Source organism: Siniperca chuatsi, linkage group LG4 (assembly GCF_020085105.1).
Source record: "Siniperca chuatsi isolate FFG_IHB_CAS linkage group LG4, ASM2008510v1, whole genome shotgun sequence".
In the NCBI taxonomy this organism is placed as follows: Eukaryota; Metazoa; Chordata; class Actinopteri; order Centrarchiformes; family Sinipercidae; genus Siniperca; species Siniperca chuatsi.
The window spans coordinates 18390457-18416445 of record NC_058045.1 but is presented as its reverse complement, the minus strand read 5'-3'; the positions used below and the strand labels follow the sequence as shown (position 1 = coordinate 18416445).

Genomic DNA, 25989 nt, shown 5'->3' with positions numbered 1-25989 from the left:
CAACATTCCTGCCCTCAAATGTCTTCTGCTCACCACATGAGCCACAGAGCACATTAAACCTCACACAACCTAAAATATATTTTGTCATATCACAACACACCCTGAATCCACAGCAGATTCTTGTATTGCTTCATATTTTGTTTTTTGTTGTATGTGATTCTCCTGAAGCACAAGCTTTTCCTGTTAGTAAAACTAATAATAAACCCAACACACAATATACAAGCTACAAAAATCTCTGTTAGTTCTAAAAATTTTGGATACTGTATGTAGGTTAGCCCTTCAGCTAAACTAGTGCCGCATATCAGGGCTAGTCTGTCTCACTTGCAACTTGAGATGCAGATTTTTAAAAATATTTTAGGCTTAAAAAACAAACCCTAATTATTTGCATATCTGAAGTTGTGGTTATGCTGCAATAAATATTTATTCTATCAACTCAGTCTCCTTTCAGTTTTAGCATCTCCTTAATGGGACATTTCTTCCAGCATTGTGAGATAATGTTTTCAGTGCGGTTTCACGTGTGTCTGATTTTTTTTAGAAACCAGTATCACTATTGGTAACAGCAAAATAAGGCAGATTAAAACAAGTTGCAGGAAAATGACACAAATAGAAAGTCAGAGAAAAGTTTGTCTGGATTTAAAAGAAGTGAATTCTTCTCATCTTGGTGACAGATTTTCAGATATTTTAAGAAAACATGATCAGACCCGAACCAGCAAATTTTTTTTGGTGTGTATTAACAACTAGGTTTTGTGTTTTGTTTCATTCATTTGATCTATTGGTCTATTTCAATGTCTAATAACGTGATAAGGAACTAAAGTTTGAGAGATTGGATTTTGGATTTAGTATCCTAAACAAGGTTCTCAACAGAACTTGGAATGAGATGGCAAGGTAGAGTGCATTGTAAATGTAAGGATGTAATGGAGTAAAAGTAATCTACAATGACAAATATATTACTTATGGTTATGGTGATACTTGGTTATGGTGAGCTACACTATAGAGCACTGGCCCTGCAGCCTGATTTGAGACAGGTAGTTCATCTGGCTTTGCAAACTAAGCAATACTATCAATACAAACTGTCCAAAACCAGATAAACCTCTACATGCTAATAAGTCCCTGGATCCAAACCAAATCTTCAACACCAACTCATTTCGCCTAATTCCTGGGACACGTGCTAAAAAAACATTATTAACCTCTCAATTTGATTAATAACCTGTTAGATGTAAACATTTAAACTCAACGCAAACGCACAAAGCATGAAGACAGCACTGCTCTTTAATTTCCCACTGTTTAGATCGTTGTACTTGTGGTTTCGAAATCAATTTCAGATACCACTCTTTGCTCTCCATTAAAATGTTAAACACCGCAAGATCAAATTTGGATAAGGCAAATGTCCCGGCCTTGCCATGCCCGATTGACGCGTCTGACCGTCTACTAAACCACCGGATGGCAAGTCTCCACAGTCTTTACGCACGGAGAGCGCATGGAGAGTTTGCGAGCACGTGTGGGGGTCCCTCCCTTCCAGGCTGTCCGTGGCCTCCTCGCCCCGGCGTGCAGCTCCAAGACTCAGCCAAACCCTCCTGATCCCCCATTTCCTTCTCTCTACCTTTCCTCTGAAGAAACAACCCTGCGTTACGTCAGAAAGTGCAGGGCAAGCAAGACAGCGTCTTAGGAGCTATTCGTAGGCATTGCTGTCAAACCCGGATTGGGGCTGCTCACGAGCTCACTGCAGCCAATGCAATTTACAAATCCAACTCTTTTAAAGCAGCAGCAGTATGCGGTAAGTCAATTATTCATTCATACTGTTTCATTTCCTCGCTGGGATTTTTTTTCTCACAGCTTTCTTCACATGACAGGTCTCTGTTGCTGGCACAATTGCGCAAAAAAACAAACAGTGTAAACGGTGTAAAGATAAAGAGTAGGCTGGTTTACCCTGTAGCCTCACTGAAAACACCATGACCTGATGAAGCAACAGAGATTTTTGACGCACAGAGAGTTCTGCAGCATTTTTTGTGTTTGATTCTTTGCTGATCTCAAAAACAACAATGCCCCACGCTCGAAATAGGAACCCTAGCCCCATTCCAGAGGTAACATGGGACACGGGATTGAAGGAGATGAACGAGACCTGGAAAGGAGCTATAGCCTGTCTCGGGGTGGCCGTCTTCTTTGTCATGACCATCGGGATCATATACTGGCAAGTGGTGGACCAGCCCAACAAGAACTGGATCCTCAGGGGGACTTTTAGCGGACTGATCTGGGAAAGAAGAACCCACTCGCTGGTTATACAAACTCTGATGGAGGACAAGACCTATGTGGAGATAGACGTCGGGAACGTGGGGAACCCCGACATCGAGGTTCCCTTCGTGAGAAACCTGTGCTGGCTGAATAAAACGGAGTTCTGCTATACGTGGGACTCGGTGGCCGAGGTGAAGATCTCGCTGGAGGTGAATGAGGAGACGGAGTGCTACAGTATGACTTGGGTGCCGGTGCACTGTCATGTGGAACTGAAGGTAGGGTTTCTCTGAGTGTGCACTCAATAGTCAATCCGCACCGCACAAAACACATTTTACGCAAAATGTGATGTGCAAAACGCAGTTGTACTCGATGCTAATTGGTATGTGATTGTGCATGGCTGTTGTGATATTGGTGCACAATCTAAAACACAATGAAGGCCCCTAGTCACATTTAAAATCTGAAAACACAATAACAAGCGCCTTTCTCATATAAATCCGTTACAAGACATTTTGCTGACAAAGTGTTTGTTTTATATTGGTGACCTACCTAAATTTACCTGAACCACCACCATATATAAAATTGTTAAATCACAAGAGACTGCATTTAAAACAAGTGGAATTATCTTTTTCAAATGGAAATTAAATAAGTCTCTCAAAAGCAGGCATTTTGGCAGCAGGCTATGTGTATAATTCAATTGGCTCATATGATTCAGATAAAAAATACAGCAGTGTGTTTGATTTTAATGTAATTTTAATGATTTCATTTTGTTGTTTTGAAATTTTATCAAATGTAATGAAATTTAACTTCATTTGAGTTGGCATGATGTTATAAACAAAAGAAATTAGTTTGCGTGATTCCCTCATCCTTTCCCTTTTTTCAGCCTTCGATTTAACTGTACTGAGCGGAATATATTTCGTGTTAAATGTGCTTTGTCACAGTTCTTAGGTTTTTTTTACATGCACAGTACTTACTGTACTTTCCCCCCAGCTTAATTATCAAAGGCATTTAACTATTGGGATGTTTGGTTAGGTTAATCTGTCCCCACTGGAACATTCCTCGCCATAACTCCCTGTCATGTGGCGTGACTGCTCACAGAAAATCTTTCCAAACTAAAGTCGCCTTCATTTTTTCTAATTTCCAAAATCCTGCCCGGTGCCTCTTAGGTGATCACTTGGCACCTGTTTTGAAACTCCTTAACAGAGCCCGGATTTGCTGACATGAAATAAATGAGCATGAGCAATTGCGCATTTGTCCTAACCCCATGCGTAAAGACGCTTTGAGGGGGGGCAAGCTTTCTCTTCGAAAATACTCTGTCATTCAATCCCTCATTCTTTCTGACAGCCTCATGTAGGCTACCAGCCATCACATACCTTTTTGTGCCCTGCATTTCTGCACTGAAGTAACAGTAACTTGCACTGAATGTCAAAGATTAGATTCATCCATACTCTGACATTAAAGTCAAATTCACCTTATACCCACTCATAACTGCAATTTACATTCATCATTTACTTTTAAGTCTGCTTAAAGCATTTGAGTGCTTTTATAAACTTTTTAAAATATATTCACTAGATGTTGGTGTTGTTTTAGGGTGTTGATGTGTTTGAGGGTGCCAACTGTAAAAAAAAAACAAACTAACAAATGAATCTGTCTTTTAATTCTCAACCCTACCACTCAGTTTTTTACATTTCCTTTGTATATTTCCTTTTCCCAGTCAGCATCAATTTCATATGTTTAGTTGCTCTTTCAGTCTCATGATGGTCTTCATAAGTCAACCTCTTTCCTTTCCTTATGTGTATTTTTTTCACACACTGTTTGCTTTTGTGTGTTGTTGCATGTGTGTGTTCATCCTTTCAGGACTGCTTCTCCATGACCAACGTGTCCTGGTACGGCGGCGCCAGTGTCCGGGGTCAGACCTGGCCAATCAACGATCAGAATGCCACCACGCAGCCCTTCGTTGTGAGTGATCTTAAGGACAATCCCTCTGGCTTCGGCTCTGCCCTGGAACGCTACTTCCTGGGCTCATCAGGTGAGAGGTCATTGTTGGAATTAATCATTTGTATCAACTGAGATTTACTGTTACTGGAGACTATCTCATCAGCAAAAGTGGAGTCGTAGTTCTTCTTTACACCTATAGGTCTGTTCCAATAAGAAAGACCTTTTCAAATCTTTAAAATGACACAGGGTCATCTGTCTTTCCACACTCGCCATCGGGGCAGGGTTAGCACAAGGGCTCGGGAAATCTGACCCCACATCAGCGGGTATACAATATGTGGCGTGAATCCCAGGGTGTGAGGGAAGCCCTGTCGATGTTGTTGTGTGTTTTTTTACCACCCCCTCCTCATGCACGTGTTTGTTTGTGTTTGATCTGAGGAAAATGGTCCAATCCACCTCTAGAACCAGTGTCCCCAAACACACACTACTGACTGGATAGAATGGCTGTCCCACAAATAGAGTGTAACACAATGCTGTCTGTGGCATCTCGGTTTATTAATTTAGAGATTAGACTACAAAGGGAAGCAAAACACCTTTAGCATCTTAAATTAACTCTTAGGGATACCGGGGTAATTGCCTTTTGTTTCTATTAACAGGGCAGGTTGGATGAGGGCCCTGCTGACTCTTATAACTCACCAGGTTATTTTGGGGGTGTTAGATTTTATCCTGGGGGCAAAGGGGGGAGGCAGGGACCACTGGCGGATGTGAATGGTTAATGTGACTGATGAGGAATGTGTGGTGTGTGTGTGTGTGTGTGTGTGTGTGTGTGTGTGTGTGTGTGTGTGTGTGTGTGTGTGTGTGTGTGTACATGTGTTTGTGTGGTAGCGGATATAGCATTAACCTCGGGGACTTTGCTCTCAAGTTGTCTTTGTGTGGAGCTTACTGAGCTGCTGCTCAAACTAACCAATCTTTATCCTTGAATGATTTTATGTTAAAATGGTATTATTTTTACAATCACAATGGCAACATCGCAAGCAGAAATGCAAGGAATTGAAAAATCTCATTTTACATACATGCACATTGCAACATGTGCTTCTTTCAGCGTATACTTGTGTCCTGTGCATGTGTGTGTTTGTGTACACATGTGTGTATTGAGTAGCTACAAAGTTAAAGTGCCAACCAGCGTCTACATCAGGGTAATGGGTGTGACATCAGCCAATGACATGAGTCTCACACACATCCATTCACATAGGCTACTGACAGAAACAAATGCACACATGCACACGCACATACACCCATACACATTTTGGGAAGTTATGTAACACAGTGGCAGGCTTAACAAGAGAGTCACATGACTTAAATCCCTTTTCCACCTTGTGAGAGGACGGCAGTAATTACCAGGACCCTGTAACACTTTGTTTCTCTGTTTAGCTTTGCACAGAGAAAAAAAACACACAGATGAGATGAGATCCCAATGAGAACAACTGTTTGAACATTGCCAAGCAACCACTCACAGACACATACTGTACAAAGCCCCACACATAGCAAACTGATGCTCAGCAATGACAGCGATGCCTATTGGGGCATTAAAGGTATATTTAACATGATATCTTGCTTTAAAGTTCAAGGATGTTTTTGTTTGGCTCTTAGATTTTCACAATGTGCACATTTGCCTCAGAGGGTTCTTGGCTGCATTCCTATTTAGGATGAGCGTAAGTTATTATTGGTACACTATTTTGATGAAGTTGGACAAGGCAGATGTGCATTGGCTCTCATTCTCCAAGCTCATGAGTTAAAAAATTAAAGAGACCTAACAACAAGGTGCACATGGTAACAATCAGATAACATGAAACTCTCAACATGGATTCATCAGATCCTTTCATTACTTTCCCTGTGCTCTGTCCCACCGAGCCTGAAGCTAATGTTCATGTGTTTGCCTCATTTATATCACCTGCATATGCTTAACTATGTACTTTATATTACACCACTAAGAAAGGGTTTAGCCATCAGACTTGTAGGGTTCCATGTTGTAGGTAGCAAAGTGATATTTTCTTGAACTGCAATGAGGGATTTTCCTCCTCAACATGATCATTAAGAGTGTCACGGCCAATCCAGTGATGCACTGATGTTTTGGTGTTACATTAAGACTGACACCAATGCTGCTTGTCTGCCAACCTCCTCAGACCACTGCACATGGCAAAAGGCATACCCACCTTTCACACTCGGACAGTTTTCATATACTGTATGTAACTGTTTGCTTGTCTGTTTCATTATTTTTTTAAGCTGTAGACACATCTGGATGTAGAACAAGAATACAGTTCAAATTCAGTTATGGCAGTAAAATGCCAGTATGGCAGAGTAATAACTACTGTCTGGTTATTACTGACTCCACAACAGTTTGCATCCTGTATGAGGACCTTGACTGATCCCCTCATTTCAGGGGTAGTTATATGTTCTATTTGCAGTCTCTTTTTTGTGCACTGCAACTACGCACATCAGATCCACTGGTTACCTTCAATAAAGTATTGATTAAATCCTGTATAAGCAGTGCCAGGCACCTGCAAAATAACCATACAAGCATCTGTGCTCTTGTGCACATCAGACTGGTTGGTTATGGTTCATTATTATGCAAAGTTTCCCGACAGTGAGAGCTTGCAGAAGCACTGGACATTGACTTCCATGAAAAGTTGAAACACAATGAAACTTATCTCTCCTCTCTACATAACAAAATGACCTCAGGGCCACCATTATTTCTCTTTACCTTCATACAAAAACATCAGAATATAAGAATGCAACAGCTGCATTTGCCATCTTCTTCTTTCCAACAGCTATGACAAAAGTAAAACCTGAAGGGTCACATTTTAAATTGCAATAGATGACTGCAGATGCGATAAACAGCACGATGTGGTATGGTCATAACTGTGTTATTGTTGTGGTTAATAATGGTGGGACAGGAAACAATTATAGAAGCTTTTATGGAGAAAAAAATCCACATTCATGTGTGGATAGTAAATGGGATCATTATGGGGAACTGTGTGTTTATGCAACTGTGTGAAAGCTTAATCAGATTATTGATTTGTTCCTAGTTTTGGCAGCGAAATGTTATTATTTTTGCACATAAACCAACCAAATCTAATTGAATGCAGAAGTAAAAATCACTTACAGCATGTAAAATAAAGACAAAAATGAAAAATGAATATTTTTTTAGGTAGACTCAATGTAATTAATAACCATTTTTTGTGTTAATTTTTGTATTTCCAAGTAAAACTGCACAGAAAACACAGCAACTATACTATATACTATAATTTTATTCTCTCAATGCACTTGACTGTGCACCAATGGGGTCCAAAAATGTATTGTGATGCTCCCACAGAACTCACCATTTTACTCTGATGAGTTGAGTTCATATGAGAAAGCTGGTGCACTGAGTTTCAGTCAGGGGAAAAAAGAACTGCAGTATGTTTGTTTTCCTCAAAACAGATTCATGGAAGGCAGCACTCCAGTGGTAATAAAAAGAGAAAAAGAGTGTAATTTTGGTGAATTTTATTTATAATAATGGAGTGACAAATCTGGGTTTCGGCATAAAGCCTTTTTTCCTGATTCTGCACTCTAGAAAACAAACATACTTCAGATTTAGCGTAATATCACAGCTGCGTGAGCCCACTGACCAGTGATATTTTTGTTGTACATGTGAGGTGTTGTGTGTGCATGGGACCTGTCTGCACTGACTCTAATTAGTCATAGGAGCACATTATAAATGTGATAGGGAATATGGAGCTGTGATTGACGTTAAGGTCATAAGAGGACCCCTGGGGACGGTTAAAGAGCACGACAGACAGACTGAAACAGAGCGACAGAGCAACAAAATGACTGCAACCAGTACAGTAATAGTTGATATTATATAGAATCAAGAAGAGAGAATAAAGAGTAGCAAAGTAAAGAGGAAGTAGAAAAGTGAAGCAGAGCAACAGGAGAGAAGATATATGCAACTGTGCGGTGGAGTGACATTTAAGAGTGTTGCCAACTGGAGGAACTTGTCATAGCCCCACCTGTCTTTATCCATACAAAAACAACTGGGCTACTAAGAACAGATTAGATATTACTGAAGCCACATCCTGCATTAAAAACATAAGAAAGGACTCTCAGGGAGAAGCTTTAAGGCCTTATTCCTACATTTACGCAACTGGAGGTCTTAAGGATACAATTTACATGGGCTTTTAGTGAGCAAATGTAAGGAGAAATAGTGTTGAATAAACTGCCGACGTGCAGATTCCTATACTTTTGAAAATAATTACTGCACATGGTCAGATCACATGACAGTAATCAGGTGCTGCCAATTGGTTCGATACAATACTGAAGGGACATGCTTATGTACAGTAATTGACAGGAACTCTGTCTCTATGTCCATGTCCTAAAATAATAAACGAGACAAACTGAAGATGCACCAACAGTTAATTTTGATAATACACACATGCCTTCATTTTTGCTCTACAGTGTCCATTGAAGGTCAATATTTGAAATAAAATTGTCCTACATCAAATAAAGATATTTAAATTATTTAATCTATATATGATCGACATTTTCTCGATAATGTATTTCTGATTTCCTTCATTAAATCACAGCTACAATCTATTTGTTATTTAAATTCACAAAGACTTTGTTGTTTATTGGTGTACTATATAACGGCATATTTACAGTGTCAATTTGAGCTTTAGTTCTGGCTACTTCATAACTATTTTATAGTAAATAGCTAAAATCCCTGTGCTGTAGCCTGCATGAATACAGTTCTGTTCAGGCCAAATATTTTTGGAACACAGCTGTCAGTGTTTTGAATGCTAAAGCAGGTTTATCTGTAGAAATAGAAGTGATGGCAGTTTTACATTTCAAAACCTTCAGCAGCTAAGTGATGGTCAGTTACATTTCAGAGCTTATCGCCATGCCAACAATTTAGTCACACCTTTGTCATTATTATGTGAAACATGATAATAACAAATTGGCAATAGGGGAATTAGAACATTGCTGCCATTACTGAATAAAAAGGAAAGAGATTTTTTTCAATGCAAGGATTAGAAATAACTAAATAGTTTAAATGTTTATTTGAAATCAGAGGTAAAATAACCCTACATTACAGAAAAACAATAGAATTTATTTGTATCCATGTAATTTATCCACACACACACACACACACACACACATATATATATATATATATATATGATTGCATTGGTTTGAATGTTTAGATTCTGTATCATCCTATTTGGGATATTAGCACACAATGAGCAGCATATTTGCTTTTTTACCCTCAAATATAGTTTTATATTTGAGGGTAAAAAATAAGAGAGTGGAAAAATTCTGTCATTCTTTTAATATGAGCATTATTCATCCTCAGAGGGCCTCATTCTTTCAAAGTCCACAGGCAGATACTGTATGTTTACATCAGACAGATAACTTGGCTCTCATCAAAGTTTCCCCCACTCATCATTACAAATAAGGGCTTCGAGACGTCCTATTTGTTTTCAGGCTGTTGTAATAAGTGACCATGTGATAGCTCTAACTTTGACATCACGTAGCTCTCTTGCACTCTGAATCCAATAAAAGTAATTTATCTACTGTCTCTTCATATCTGCTTCCATAATAACATTTATGAAGTAAGCATCAGAGATTAGAATCAGATATCATTTCTGCAGGACTCACAGGACTTGACAACTCCTTCTCCTTCGCAACTCCTTGACAACTTCGCAACTCCTTAAAGTATTAGACCGTCCCCTACACACATATATGCACACATATATGTACAAATGTAGATACACATTACCTCTTTCTCTCTCCTTTTATGTCTCTGGTCTCTCCATCATTTGTTTTAGTATAATTTTTTTCTCCCCTTCGGCTCACTATCTCCCACTCCATTTTGTTAATTTATATCTCTGACTCAATCTTTCCATGTGGGATCCAAAGAAAGGCTCATTACTTTTCTTGGAGGGAACCAGCCAAGCACAACAGACAGATAGGGATAAAAGTTATGTAACCATCTTGGATTTTGACTTTTTTCTTTCAGATAATGATACTTAATCAGCTTTATTTGATACAAAAGAACCTCATAATGACAAGGATGAGAACAGTAAGAAAAATTGTATTTCCATTATGGTGCTTCATGATGATGAGCAATAGCAAAGAAAGTAAGATAACCACACACAGAATATTAGTCAAACTTTGAGTGTTACTCAACAAAACATCCGCAGGAAAGAAGTTTTAAAAATGCATCAGTTTAGCTGTTACTTTATTTATTTGGGGGTCTCAACTCAAGGTTCACATACTAGCTTGTCCAGTCACAGATGGCCATCCACTGATGAAGACAATGAGATGCTGAAAGCTCCAGAAAAAGCTAGTAATAGGACTGTTTTGTCAAAAGACAAAAAACATTTTCATTTCTAGGCTGCTTAAATGCAAGTTGAGGGGTGGTAGACTGTACCAACACTTTATCCTAACATCTAATTTAGACGACTTGCTTAAGAGAGGTTTAGTACCAAATAATAACGGACAACAAAGGTTGAAATCTTGTGTGTCTTCTAGCTGTGGGGGATGGGGGGGTCTGAATAGCTTTAGCATTTTCTTTGTCTGTATGCCAATCTAAGATCACTGAAATAAATGCTTGAAATATTCAGCTTGCATGTGAAAGGGAAGCTGGCCCAAAACACACCCCTGTGTTACTCAATAGGTCACCAGGAGGTCCCTGGGCAGCTGCCCTGAAACCTTGACTCTCCCGGACAAGTAAGAGGTGAAACACTTTAACAATGACTCACTTAGCCAACTGAAGCGTTGTTAAAGGCAAGTTGTCATCTCCTGTATGAGAGGGCTACTGTATGAAAATCATCCCACAAAACTTTCCACTGTCAATCTCCTACCTAATAGTTTCCATAAGGACAAGAAGCAGCAGACAGTAGAGACTTTTTAAATGGAGGCTTGATACAACAGCTTCTGTCCACTCATGTAATATAAAACATAAGCACAACACGTAATCAGTCTGTGGTTGCTCAGGTCAGTTCTGTTTCCTTCCTTAAATACTGAACTACTTTTTACAAATGCAAGCATTTCTTTATATGAAATAAACCAAAATCTAGCAATTAATTTGTCTGAAAACATTTGCACTGAGCTACTGTAGGCTACAGTAGGCTATGCTAACTTCACCAGCTGAGACTGAAAGAAAAGGAAAATAATTTTATATTACATTATTTATATTACTTGTCTGATCTATTGATAGTCAGAAGGACTCATTTTTACTTCGGAAATTTGTACAGAACACAGCGTCTCACACTTGAGACAATAAAACTGATTGATAGTTGGAATAGAGCAGAGAAAGTCTCTTTAGTGTTTCATTATTTTTTCAATAAGTGGAATTGGAAATTTACTACCATGGCAAGCTCCAAGTTTTGTGGCCATCAATTTCTTGAGGTTGGGCACAGAAACTAAGTTTCCATTGTTAAGGAAATGCATGCCTGAACACACACACACACACTTGCATGCACACAGGCACACACATAGTTAGTGTTTGACTGCACCTTTCATAACCCCAGGCAGGTCTGTAAGTGTGCACAGGTGTCATAAATAACAGTATAAATATGACAGGTAAAAGAGTGCAGCCCATCTGGTCCACAGCAGCAAGGAGTCAGGCGGCAGCGTTTTCCTCCAGACCAGCCACTCTGCGAGGGCCTAGACGCCACATTAAAACCTCCCTGACCCATCAGAAGGTGCATGGGGTCACCTCCACGACCACCTCCAAACGTTCAGCTCAGACTGAGCGAGAGGAAGTGTAGAGCCTTTACGGTCCTATAAGTCCCGCTCTGTTTTTCTTGGAAGTCTACAGTTTCTCATTAAAGAAAGTGTGTGTGAATGTGTGTGAGAATGCATGTATATTCACATGTGTGAAGAGGCGATCCAAGGTTGCTTGATTTGTGCGTTCACTCAATAGCTGTAAAATTGAGGCATGTGCATGTCAAATCATTCAAATCTGCCCAATAAACTTCATTCATTTTTACCTTTGCCTGTCTGCCGTGCTGCTTTGAAGGTGAGCGGATACGGTCGGTCAGGCATATAATTTTGCTTTTGAGAGCTAGTGGAAAATATTTCAGGGGAAGCTTGGAGTGTTTAAGGAATTGTTCTAAAAATAGGGTCCCCCCTTGCTTCCCCTTTAACTCCTGGGCACCCCACTTTGGCTGTAACTCAAGGCCTCAAACCTGCTTCACTTTCTTTAAATAACACTTATTGATTCCTGCTCCCATCTGGTATATGCATCTAGCGATACTCTTTTTCAGTCAAAGATGTGTGTCTGTGTCTTTACAGAGCTCTGCGCTTATATAACCAGATTTAGAAGTTCATTTTCCATCAGGACTTCCCCCATACTAAAAATGCATACCTGTACATGCAAAGTGCTTTGAGTCGAACTGTATAAACATAGAAGACAGGATGAACAAAAGGTATAGTTGTTTTTGACCGGATTGTCTCATTTCTCTTTTGAGGCCCTGCAGGGTCATTTCCCATAAAAATTAAAAATGACTCAAGAAGTCATGCTTGCAAACTTAAACTCCACTTTCCACCCCGTGTGCACTTTAGTAAAACACACTGTTTGCAGCCAGCTGCATCTGCACATCATTCTACAAGGCTGCTCGGTGTCTGGTGTACTCTGGTCGCCTCTACTTCCACTGCCTACATTCCACTTCCATCCTTCCATAAAACTATAACATTTTCTCCTCTTCCCCACTTTCTATGCCACTTTATATGTACAGTATTGACATGCACAGTTTCATGGCACCTTTATTAAAAATTAATTTAAGCCGTTTTATCCCATGTGGTTTAAATATATTACACCGTTTCTAGCAAAAATCTACATTTATCTGCCATTATGAATCTGTAACAAGCAGTTGGGTGGTGACCTAATACCTTGTGAGAGGCAGCTGAGGAGTTACCAGTATCTCTTTGACATTATCCGTTGCGAACATGTGAGAATTACCCAGAGGTTGAAGGCTCTTCACCAGGCTTTATGCAGTACTTGAATACTGATCTCTGAAACTATTAATCTGATTAGAAACCGGTACATGAGTATCCTGCCTGCTCCTGGTCCCTGCCTGCGTGAGAACAGTAAGCCCATTGAAACTAGAGAGGGTGGCTGAAGTGAGCCAAGCTCTCAGCCCTGGTTCTCAGACTGTCTGCCTGCTTAGGAAACAGGTCTCACACCATAATCTGTTCATTGATCAGCTCCAAATCCCAAATCCCAGTTTGGCTACTTTGACTAGATTGTGCAAAAACTGGAGTGAGGGTCGGACTCTGTGCTGAAGGCTCTGATCGATATGGGCTGAGTTCATCTGACCTGAGATGGGACAGATCCACAGCAGAGCAGAGCAGAACGTAGTTAAAGCTGGGAGGGAGAAGGTGGGAGTTAGGAGGGTGAGAAGTGGTGAGGATAGGGGTAGGGGTAACCTGAGAGGGACGAGGCATTCCTTGCAGGGCAGCTACATCTGCAGACACAATTATCTGCTTTGCATAATCTTATCATTTCACACGGCCTCTGAAAGGCTGTATATACATACTGTATAATAAAGATTTTTAGAAGGCTAAAGTTGACTAATTTAATCACAGGTGTTCTTAGTTCTTCCATGCTGGTTTTGTCACAGAGAGAGAACAGGAGATGTAGTGATGTAGTTGATGGTGTTTATTTAATGTTCTGAGGAAAAAGATGAATGAAAACAGATATTCATCTCCAATACCAATGTGACTTTCGATATATGTCCCGGTTACCTAACCCTTCTCCCATTGGGGTGTAATGTAACCTGCCTACTAAGAAGTTGCCAGCAGTCCCAGGGTAAAGTCATCTAACCGCATACTGCTATATCTCATTCTAGGGGTTGTTTTTCTCACATCTGAGTGGAGCAATATCAGCTGACACAGCCCACACTCAGCCTCCCACAACACTCCATCCGTCACACTCATCCTGGTCTCAGTAACACTTGCACACTATGTCATATAAGAGGATTCTGTACTGGACTGTCCCATACTTTCACTACTTTTTATTGCTTTGCATCAAGGCCCACCTTATATCCGTTTGAAGTGAAACATTATCTGTTTATTCTCTGAAGCAACAATTATGAATTTCTGCCAAGCATGATGTAGCAAACTAATCCTGTACCCTCTGCCGTCTGCTTCCTACCACGCAGGTGTTGCTGTGCTTGTGTCTCCAGATATTCCCCTGCAGCTGGGGGTGGACAGCAGACAGCAGTTCTGCCTGCAGTCACTGCCCAGTATGGAGCGTCTCCCTCTACAGTACACTGTGTGTGTGGCCCACAACATGAAAGCTGCTCACCAGGAAGCAGTGCAACAACTCTCCCAACACAGCAGGGAGCTGCCCAACATGAAAGCACTGTGGTTAGTTCAGTTTAGATGAAGATTAGTGGAGATGAGGATTTCCTTGCCTCATTTACTTGTCAGAAGGGGAATTCTGGGGTTGTCATAATACCAATAAGTCAAACAGTAGTGCATCTGTGGGTCCAGTGAGCACTGACTGAAACTTTGTGGGTGTTTAGGGAGTCATAAACTAAAATCCATCCAGGTTCCTTAGAGAAGCAGGTTCTGTATGATCCCTCTGTGTGTCCTATAGGCTGCCATTCTGGAAGCTGCTCGCCAACATGGATTCAGGGCCGAAGGTGGAGAGGGAGCTGAGGACCTTCTCCAATCGTCTGAGGAGACACCAGCTGGGGGAGGGAGTCATCAGCCTCAATGAACATTCCACCACCCTCCTCTCTGATATGGTATATGTTCCTCACCGCCTACCGTTCTGCCTTTACCACCAGCCTTGAATTCTTTTGCAGGATTTTTCAAAGGCAGACCTGCACTGGAGGCACAAAAAATCTCACTTGGTTAAACCTCAAAGAGGAAGAGCCAAAGAATCATAGTTTTATGTTAGATTGAAGCAAAAAAAAATAAAGTATCTCTAAGGTTGTAACTATGTAGCATCTCATCTTTTACTTCCTATAAAACAGTGTCTCCACTGAATCAAAGGGCAAAAATCTGAAAAGAATCCATCCATAAACCATTACACATTTTTGAACAAATCAAAAATGGTCTCTTTTGCTAACAGTGCAGTATATATAGTGCAGTAGCCTACTACTATACATATGTCTTTTGGTACAAGCATTCTTTTATTCATCTTCACTTCATTCATCCAATTCTTGTGCCCTGTAGCTGCAGACTTTCGTAATCCTCCTCTTCAACCATCTGGGCTGTGAGGTTGCTGAGGGTTCATTGGTCAGAGGCTCAAAACTGGTTAGAGACAGAGATAAAAGAGTTTTCTTAAGTGGATCTCCAGAGCGCTGGAGACAGGCGGGGAGCGAAGGAGGGAGGACAGGTTCATTGAAATGTCACAACGTAGAAAAAAGATGGTTTAGGGCTTTGCCTTCATGTTGAAAATGTTATTTTTGTGAGTGCAGACCACACTACCCACAGGACACTTTTTGAATTGCGTCTTAAAGCTTGTAAATGCGATATATCATGCTCACCTAATATGTTTCAGGTATTCTAAACTTATTTGCTATGATTTGGTCCATATTTGGGCAGGTGATATTCTTCTAGTCTTTGTATGTCGATGTTTATTATTGTTTCACATTCATCCAGTTTTTTTCCTTGAATGTTGTTGGGAACTGCCTGGAAACAAGCCCACCAGGACCACAGTCAAGTGGATCTAAGTCAATAGTGATATTCCATTATAACACAAATATTGTTGTATAGTTGAGAGAAGGCAAACAGAGACGCTCTGAACTGATCTCAGGTTGCTCTGAATGTAGAATTGGATGTGTTGAGATTAGAAGGGATTTCAGCCAAGACTAACTTGAGTAGGTGATCCTGACACCACCATGATGCTGTGATCTGACCTGGACCATGAAACAGAAGAGGAGGCAGAGGAGTTTCTGTCCAGCAGAGAGGCATCTCATTATATACACACACACAATGCTTACAGTACATTCCTATTACTGGGTCAGAAGGTGTAAAAAGAGGGGAAGAAAATGGGAGGAATAACATATGACAGTTGATGGATGCCATGAGTTTCCTTCACCCACAATCTGGTACATCAAAGATATTAAACACCAGCTTTGTTGGCTCTACAGCCCAGTTCAACTTCATAACTGCCATAAAGAATCAGCCAAGTGTACAGTGCTGCTTGGAAACTTATGGAACTTGAAGTTGTCTGTGAAGTGTAAGGCTCTACAGAAGTGTGACTGGCAACAATGATCCTCTGTAAAAACTAAGCTTCTCTTTCACTCCAGTTTTACAAGTATTCATAAATTATCACTCTCACCAAGACCTTTCTTTTCCAGTTTCCGTATTAGTTTGGAAAGACTTGGAAAATTCAGGTTATTAATACATTTGTCATGTCTCTAAACTTATTCCTGAGACACTAAATAATGCAGCTTTTCATAAACCTTGTTTTTAAAAAAAGCCTAGAAGCTAGCCTATGTTTTGTTCTTCTTTGTGTCTGTTTTTAGTATTTTGACAATTATGTGGAATTCAAATTCAAATTCAGTAAAAAAGCTTTCTAAGAAATTACATAATATGTGCTAATCTACCCTTTCTTCAGCACAGCAGGTTCACCTCCTGGGGTCAAGCTTTGTATTCTTAAAAGCATTTTTCCACAGTTATGTAATCTGAAATCTCTGTTTGACAGTTTGACTTCACCATAAAAATTTCACAGGATTATGATATATGTTAAATGGTTCTGACAGGCCATATTGTCAGAGCTACTAGTTTGCAAAGCAATGCGCCCACATGGAGAGATTACTGTGTCAAGTAAAAAGCTATTTGTCATACATTTGAATTGTTCCATTAGTGCATCATACTGTTAAATTATTTAGATGCAATGTAGGCAGTTATTGATTCAATTATTGCTAAATGATGCTGGTATTAGGTTGCCTTATTAATGTAAGGTGTTGACTTTTCTGTTAACGCAGTTATCATAGTGTATCTCTTTGTCTCTCTGCAGGACCATGACTACCTCAACAGCAGGAAAAGGGGGATGTCCAAGAGACTGACCAGGGACCTCCCACTTGTCAAGCTTCTTAACATTTCCATCACCCTGTCCCCTTTCCTGGGCGTGGGCACCACGCAGTTCCACACCTCCCTCATGGACGGCACTGAGGCCTACTGGCTCGGTCTCCCCTCAGCCCCCCAGGGACAGCTGGTGAGACCTGAGTAGAGGACACTCGCGATGCCGTAAAGCACTTAGCTGTGTTCACAGTCCTCTGCATACTAACTTCTACGCAAGGTTTCTTTGATTTCATTCTGGTTGTTGTAGTAAGGAACTTCACTTCCTCTACATTGTGATTGGTCCACTCACAGAAAACATCTTCCATGCCTAAATCATTGAACTTTCCTCAACTTATAAGAACACTCTATTCTTTATTCTTTAAGAAACCATACACAGAACTTCTTCCAAAGTGGACACTTTCCATCTGCCTTGCAGCCTGTCTCCAATCACTAGTTGCAGTTTGATCAAAAGCAGAGTAGTGTGAGCATGGCCTAATCCAGAAAATCTATCATTGCAACAGCAGAGGCACTGTGGTTCCTAATTAATGACCAAAATACAAAATGATAGAAGTGTAAAATAAACTCAGATCAAAATCCAGTTACTTCCATCCATCAGATCCCTGTGATGAGTCAGTGGCAAGGAAAGTTCTGTGTCAAGCTGAACATCACCAACCCAGGAGCGGTGAGCTGGTTCCTGGACAGAGTGGAATCCCTGCAGGCCCATTTGGGGATGGAGTATGTCATGCTGGAGGGGGGCGAAGGGAATCTGTTTGAGGAGCAAGCCCTGCGACCACCACAGGCTCTCGGTGGAGACAAGTACATCAGCCTGCTGGCCGACCTGGCCACAAGGATAGGAGACTCCACCATTGTGACAGCAGGGACACGGTAACGCCCTCTTATGCATCTTATCTTGGTTGTATGCTCTATCAACCGTAGTTTTTACCCAATACCAACTGCCATTGTTTGTAGAGAGGGATATTTTATATTGTGAGATTGCTCTTTCTGTCTCCTTGTCTTTTTAAAACGAGCTTATGCTTATTATTATGCTATTTTTGTCTCAGGTCGAGCGACAAGCCTCTGTTTGTGAGGATGACCCCCTTGCAGTCCGACTGGAGCCCAATGGGCCTGAAGGGCATCATTCCCTCCCTACTGCACCACACTCTGCTGGGATACAATTTCCTCATTCCTGATGCAGTAGGTAATACCACAGTCTATGGCTCACTTTTCCCACCCCTAATAGTACATTATATTACTTACTATTTTGGCCATGCATGAAAACAAAAAAGAGCTTAATTCTTCACTGTTTCACAAAAAATGGTCAAAGAACTCATCTGATCTTCTGGTTTTTGGCACACAAATTCCTGCATTCATGTAATACTCAAAATTCCTGTGATGGCAGATCAGCAGTCAAACAGCTGGTGTCTGTGAGAAAACTATTTACTTGGAAGTGGAGAAAACAGAGAGCTGTCAGTACTACAGACAGAATAGATGACCTGATATAATTGCACTCAGAACCCATGAAACATAAAGACTGTTAATTTTAAGCTTGTATATCCCATCCAACACTGTTGGTAGGTGTGATAATTGTACAAGAATCTTGCGACTTTCTCATTTCCTTAAATCACTATTTTCTTCTATCAATGTATGAATTAATTAATTTATGAAGTTTTTATTATTGTGTCATATAAGCCCAGCCCACGTGGGCTTACAAAACACCATTAATGAATACAAGCCAAATCCAGAACTCTGCATATACATTTTCAAACAACAAAAGAGTCCATAAATTAAAAAAAACAATGAAATAATTTTCACAATCATATTTTCAGACCTTCATGTCTACAATACATTCATAAATCATTAACAAAACATGTACTGTATATTTATTTTAGTACTGGAAAAATCAGTATAAATACTAATTAAATAGTCCATCTTGCCTTCTTTTTTAGGCTCTTATAAGAAAGTGACATGATGTAAATACATCCATATTAAAACAACCACTCAAAGTTTCGATTATCTGAACACCAGACTATTTTCAAGTTTAGTCGAGCCATTTCATGGAAAATTGGCAGTCTTCAATCATCTGAGGGCGGGGACACGATTATGATTATGATTTGGGTGTGACGACTGACTGGACCAAGTTGGACCAGGACTGTTCCAGTCTGGGTCAGCTGATTTTGACAGTCAGCAGATAAAAATCATATCAGGTGTGATATAAATTTTAATCTGAAGTCTTCAGATCCAGTCTCATAAGGATTTTCTTAAACATGTTTGATATTTGCGACTGACATCGGCGACCAATGATATCACTTGTGCGTCGCCCGAGGGAGACATACCTGTAAATAAACAGCTTGACCTAACCTGAAGTACGCTTCGTTTTACAAAGTTCACTCACCTCCAAACCAAAACTGCGCTTTTTTCCCTCCTTTTTTTTCCTTTTCAACGCAAAGTACACTACATATAAACAGTGCAAGCTGCTGATTGCCATTTGATTTGAAAATGGGACTAGTGTATTTCCCACTTTTCCCAAATCACCCAGCTCATATGTTTTCCTCCTGGATATTTTTGAATCTACCAATTTCAAAATCCATAGGAAGAATTCAGTACCGGTTTTTAACTGTCCAACTAATGTTCTCTCTCTCCCTGCAGGTGGCTCTCTGTCTGGAGACCTGGTCACAGATGAGGAGTTGTTCATTCGTTGGCTGGAGATCACAGCCTTTCTCCCTGTCATCAGCTTCCACACACCACCCTGGGTCTGCGGAGAGGACCGGGTATACAACTAGAATTTGATTAAAAAAACACATTACAAACCTTCCAGAGTACCTCACATAGACCCACCCTTGCGCCCATGGCTGAGGTGGCTGTCATTACACCTGCGTCATCCACATTAGATGTAAATACAATAGCAACAACATAGTAGGTTCACATTCCTTTCCAGGCTGGATAACAATATTTTCACTTGATAACAAGATTATCATAAGAATGCTTGATAACAAGATTTACAGTAGAGAGATCAAGTGAAGTGACGTGTGAATGCTGCCAATTAGATGTTCTAAAAGGGAGTGGGAGATTATCCGTCCTTCTTGCAGAGTGGTTAAGATTGCTTATGCTGAGAAGTTCCCACTGGTGTGTTTGCAGAGGAGCATGAGGTCTGCTGAGACCTGGTCTATCAAAACTCAAACAGGAGAGGCTGGACTAAACCTTGTCCGTCTCCACTGGAAATCAGGAATGTACTGTTCACTGTGCACAGCAGGAAAACAAATCTATAAACTCAGAGAGTCCGGTGACAGATATCGATACTTTTGACAATGCGGGACCGAGGCTCAGGTTCCTGAGCAGAAAAGCAATTGCTACTTCTGAAGAGGGTGAAGGCTATTTTTCTCCTCAACAGGAGCGATTACTTGGCCCCCTCCCGACATCACCTGTGGTTAAGAATCCATCTGTTCTGAATTACAATCCTTCCTCTAGATTTACAGCTCACTCTCACTCTCGAGTCACTTCAGCAGGAATGATAATGAATTTGAGGACAAGTCTTGGAAAAATACTTTACTGTGGCAATTACAATTTCCATGAGTAACTGATAAGTGTGACAAAGTGGGAGTGAGAAACTGCTTTTTTTCTGCTAGGAGAGGACTGAGGCAGCAGAATATATTGGTTGTGACTTGTGTTGCGTGACAAAGATAAAAATAGGCCTTTTGGACAGCTAGACATTTGACAGCAGCAATGTTTTCCATTTTGGTCTCTTGCATGGCCTTACATTTATAAACTTGGATGAAATGAGGCTGGGAAGAAATGACTGCTGCATTACACATGATAAATTAGTCTTTTTTATGGGTGTTTTATTGTACTTTATTGCGCACCTTTATTTCCAGAATGTGTAATACTTCAGTCAGTCATAGACAGGTCACAGCAGCGACCACACTGGAATCAAATAGCAGTAAAACCTCAAACCCACACACATGCCTGGTTTCTCAATTAGAGAAAGATCCACTCAAACCCGGGCTGTGACTCCAAGCTCATTCCTACAAATGTTCTCAATCCCAACTCATAAAAATAAAATTTTTATAGATGCGGTCAAGTTTTGTTTTTGTCATGGGACACTGAAGAGGATGTGACCCTTCCAGGAATGCTGAAATAGTTTGGCCAGAGGGAGACAGGAGAAAGACTTGGACAGTGTTAAACTACTAAGTCAACATTGAGTTTCTCAGTCAGTTCTGTCTTGATGTCTGTATGTGGAGATGGCACAAATGCCTTTTGCAGACCTCATTGTCAATATTATTCTTGTCCTGAAGTCCTTGTGGCAGATGATTCGGTCCAGGAAAGGGCTTTTTTTGTTGTTTTCAGTTTCTCAGTTGCTCCAGATTTCGTGAAAATGTATTTGGTTGGATATTAACATAAGTGGTTCTGAATGAAAATAAAACTCCACAAAAGGGCAGACAATGACTCTAAATAGACGTCTTAATGAGATAACTTGTATGTAAGATCCCCTCCTAATTATGAAAATACAGGATTATGCAAAAATACAATAGATTATTGCACTCCTAATTATTTTTACTATAATCCACATTACGTTTATGTTCTTCTCTCCATAGGTGTTAAACCTAACTCGGACCTACATAGCAAAGCACCAGAGGGATGTGGTCCCACTGATAGAAAAGTATGCAGAAGAGTGGCAGATGACGGGAAACCCCATCTACCGGCCGATGTGGTGGCTCAGTCCCAGTGACCCCATGACCTTCACCATCGATGACCAGTTCCTCATTGGAGACGAGGTGACTTAATGATGTTCCGATGGGAAGGGATTGAGTTTCCTCTGTCAGCATCCGATATACTTGGCATCCGATAGTGCATGAATCAACCCCTGGCTGTAACCTGATGTCTTGCTAATTAAGTGTACGATCTCTCTGACATCTGAATTTGTTTTACCAAACTGATGTGTATGTGTGTTTCCAGGTCCTGGTGGCACCAGTGGTGAAGAAGGGGGCGGTGCAGAGGGATATTTATTTACCTGATGGGGGCTTCCAGTGGCAGGACAGCCAGAATGCCCAGGTGTTCGATGGGGGGACGTTCCTACAGGAATACCCTGTGCCCTTGGAGGAGGTGGCCGTTTTCTTGCGGAGAAGCTGAGTCCCAATGACTCATCCACCAAGTCACCTGACTTATCCTGTTACTGTTTTGAATCAAATTCTTTAAAAAAAATACTTGTGCTGTTCTCAACTTGCACTTTTCCACTAAAGACCATTGACCCTGTCTCAAGGCCCTGTCTTGAGATGATTTGTAGAAAGATTTTTTTTTATACTTGCACTTTACAGTTCAAAATGTTTTGTGTTTTTCTTTTTCCTTTGTGACAATTTCTTTTCTTCCTTTTTTAAAATGTTATTTGGTTTTACCTCTTGGCTGATTTGTTTCCGGACTTTTTGATCTGTTCTGCCATTTTTTTGTATGTAAGTTCCGGAGAAATCTGTGTGTTTACATACTGCATTTCTACAGTCTTTACATTTTTAGTTGCTGCTGGCTCTCTTGATAAGGACGAACAAAGCAAGCCCTTTGTTTGCTTAAAAAGAATCTGAATCTCTCAAGAAGACCAAATGAAGACATAGAAGGACATAGGAAATTGTTTGAAAGTGCTTTTTCGGGGGAAATGCTTATTGGGAGGAAATTAGCTCAGAGAAAAAGCCTCATACAGAGACCGATGCACCAAGGTACCGTATTTCTCGCTCACTAATCAGAAAGGCTTTTACTTGAACTCATCAGGCTAACAGGCTGATGTTTTATGAATGTACCTCAAGTTATGGTTTTTCACTGCATCATCAGACACAACAATCTATCACCCCTTAGCACTTATTCTTAGAGTAGTTAAACTTAACTTATCAACATACCACTCGGTTGGACACATCTGAATGTCCCATAGTACTGTAGGCCAGATGAACTTGAGGCCAAGCCACTGAAATTGTAACTCTGGTTGTATTTGAATTTAGATTTTACCTTCTTACTAACCTGCTGTAGTAAGGGCTTTTAAATGAGCAGCTCATTTTTTTACTAACTCTGTCTGATGTTATGTTGATATGCTCTTTCATGAGTGCCAAATTAAGTTCTAAAGAAAGAATTGTTGACGACACCACAGAGGTTGAAAGGAGACTTTTAATAGATAGTTAGACATGTTGGGACATACATATATTAAGCTACTGCAAGCAGCCAGTTAGCTTAGCACAGTGTAAAGACTGGAAATATGGGGAAACAGCTAGCCTGGTCCAAAAGTAACAAAATCTGATCAACAGCACCTCCGAAGCTCACATAGTAAACGTGGAATATGTGATTCTGGAGAAAGAGCCAGCAAACCAGCTTCAGACAGCGATACTCACAACTCTCCTGCTGCTATAGCTAACATCACAACAACAGCATGTCTCGGCAAACTGGAAAGTAAGCTCAATGTCCGTGGACAAGTCATTTAATGTTACCTGACACACAAATCATGGCTGGAATAGTGTGGCCCTGTTCGAGTCACTTTGTTTCTTTCCCATTTACAGATTCAGAACTGTGTACAAACAGTTTATTTCAGCACACACACGGACAGCTAGCAGACCGTGAGGAGATATTCGCTGAATTTGACCAAAAGACGTGTATTGGATTAGAATCGCATACCCCACCTTTAACAGGTTATATTTCGTTTATTTACAAAAAACAGTGTAAAAAAGGTGAATTGTGGTTTTACAAGGGGTTATGTGCTGGACTATTTCTTGGCTAGAAGCAGTGACTTCCCCCAGTTTCCAGTTTTTATGCTAAGCTAACCGTCTCCGGGATGTAGACTTTCTATATTTACAGATATGAGAGTGTTATCACTCCTCTCATCTAAGTCTCTGCAAAAAAGCTAATAAGTGTGTTTCCCAAAATGTCAAACTATTCCTCTAATAGGACGACATGAGGGAAAGAGCTCTTCAGACCCCAGAATACATAAATACGATGCTCTCATATGTAGGAAATGTCTATTGCAGCCATCTTGGATTTATCAGAAATTGTTGAACGCATTACCTGATGTTTAAAGTCACAGAGGTGCAGTGGCCACTTGACATAAACCCTGATGAGTGATTCAATTTCTGCCCTCATGCGTACCTTCACTTAGCTTACCCTTTGGACTGTTCTTGTAATCACATCCACTTCCATCTCTTCCTTTAGTTCAGTAGCATTACTTTTTTTTTAACCCTGACTAAATGCTTTAAGCAAATTATGTGTAAAAGATTTTCTTTTTATGAGAAACTGATTTTCTTTTGCAATTATATTCAAAACTAGCCCATGGGGACATGTAACCACTTTTGCACCATGATGCATTGCTCTATGTACAGTTAATTAGTTGAGAATGCTCTTTTGCAGTGCTTTTCTTTATTGATTTGTTCTTAACAAGACAATCTTAACTGGCCAGCAGTGATGATACAAACTCTGAAACCTTATCACTTAGTGAATGCTTTACCACTAAATTAACTGTGTAACTTTGATCTAAACAAGTTTACTGTATCAACTCCAACACTCAGGTCTACTGAAGCTTATAAAATCACAAAATGTCTTAGTGCAACGCAGTATGTTGTGAACACATCGACGTCTTAATCTTTCCTAGAGCTAAATATACAATGGACAAACTGTGATTTCCTAACCGAGCCCTTCGTGTGAAGCGCTTTTCCCGTTCTAATGCCTTTATGGAATGCCGTGGTATGTTCATGTACAAGTTACAGGAAAAGCTTTGATGTGTTATTCCTTCCCTCTACAGACCGAGCGAACTATGTGCCTTAATATGCCACTCTTAAATCTGGACAACACAAGTGTCTGGATTATTGCAGTATCAGCAATGTACATATTACGATGACTGTGCCATTACAAGTGTTTTTTCTCTTCTGTAAATCAGAGAACTTAGAATGACAAAGTTGCAATAAAGTTTACATTTTCTTACTTCACTTCCTCAAGTAATTTAGTTCATGCTTATTTCAAGACATCTTCATGTTATATATTAGCAGTGAACACAGTGGGGCTTCAGGGTGGATGAGTAAGTAGGAAGACCACCTTTCAAGTGGGGAAGGCGAGGTTTAAGCTCTCTATCTCAGAAAACATCTGGACTGCTTTTTTCCACAGTCCTTGATTTTGTGTGCTCTTTCTGTGTTCATGTTGGTTTTCTTTGGGCGCTTCGTATTCAATGCCTTTGTGTGTTTGATTATCCATCCGATGGACGCCACATGTCAGTCTGGTTCCTTACCTGCCACCAAAGCATTGTGGGATAGGCTCCAACACCCAGAATGACCCTAAATAAAAATATGCAAATGTGGAAAATAAATAAATGAAGATTTCATCATGTGAATTAATTGTTTTTACTTGTGGTATTTGTTGCATCCATGTCTGTGTCTACTTGCACATGTGCATGCTCCTCTGTGACTGTATATGTGTGTTTGCAAGACTCTTATAATTAACACTCCTCGCTCTTTCTTTTCCTCCTGTCAAAAAGTCTATGTCTATATATCCATGAGCATGCTGACGACTAACGTCTCCACTAATTCCACTTAAACCTAATAAAAGTTATTTATAGCTTTGGTGAGCAAGCAGTGGGAGAAATTCTCAGGGGAATCACATTCAGCTCAACCTCCACTAAGCTTCTCTTCCTTACCTTCCTCTCCTGCTGCCCCTTGGCTGAGCTCCACCTTGGGGCCCCAGGCCCTGCTCCTTTAGTGCAGTTAGACAGGTGCAGCTGGCCACAGACATGCACGGTCCCTCCACGCCAACCGCCAA

At 40.4% G+C, this 25989-nt stretch overlaps 1 protein-coding gene across 2 annotated transcripts; it reads left to right on the top strand.

Annotated features, from left to right (window-relative positions):
- The first annotated feature begins 1418 nt into the window (after positions 1-1418).
- On the top strand, positions 1419-25564 carry si:ch211-236l14.4 (SITS-binding protein). Of its 2 annotated transcripts, none has more exons than XM_044194254.1 (11): positions 1419-1774; positions 2060-2504; positions 4084-4255; positions 14367-14574; positions 14807-14957; positions 17183-17380; positions 17843-18111; positions 18288-18424; positions 19873-19994; positions 21816-21995; positions 22177-25564. In XM_044194254.1, the coding sequence occupies exons 1-11, from the start codon at positions 1770-1772 to the stop codon at positions 22348-22350; spliced, it is 2061 nt and encodes a 686-aa protein (XP_044050189.1). In that variant the 5' UTR covers positions 1419-1769; the 3' UTR covers positions 22351-25564. The 2 variants fall into 2 exon arrangements, with proteins under 2 accessions (XP_044050189.1, XP_044050188.1); XM_044194253.1 differs by having other exon boundaries at positions 1421-1774; positions 1851-2504.
- Positions 25565-25989: the final 425 nt, after the last annotated feature.

Coding starts and splice junctions, on each gene's coding strand:
- si:ch211-236l14.4 (XM_044194253.1), top strand. CDS start 2,040: ATGCCCCACGCTCGAAATAGGAACCCTAGCCCCATTCCAGAGGTAACA. Junction 18,112..18,287: donor ATTGTGACAGCAGGGACACG/GTAACGCCCTCT, acceptor TTTTTGTCTCAG/GTCGAGCGACAAGCCTCTGT. Junction 19,995..21,815: donor GGGTCTGCGGAGAGGACCGG/GTATACAACTAG, acceptor TTCTCTCCATAG/GTGTTAAACCTAACTCGGAC.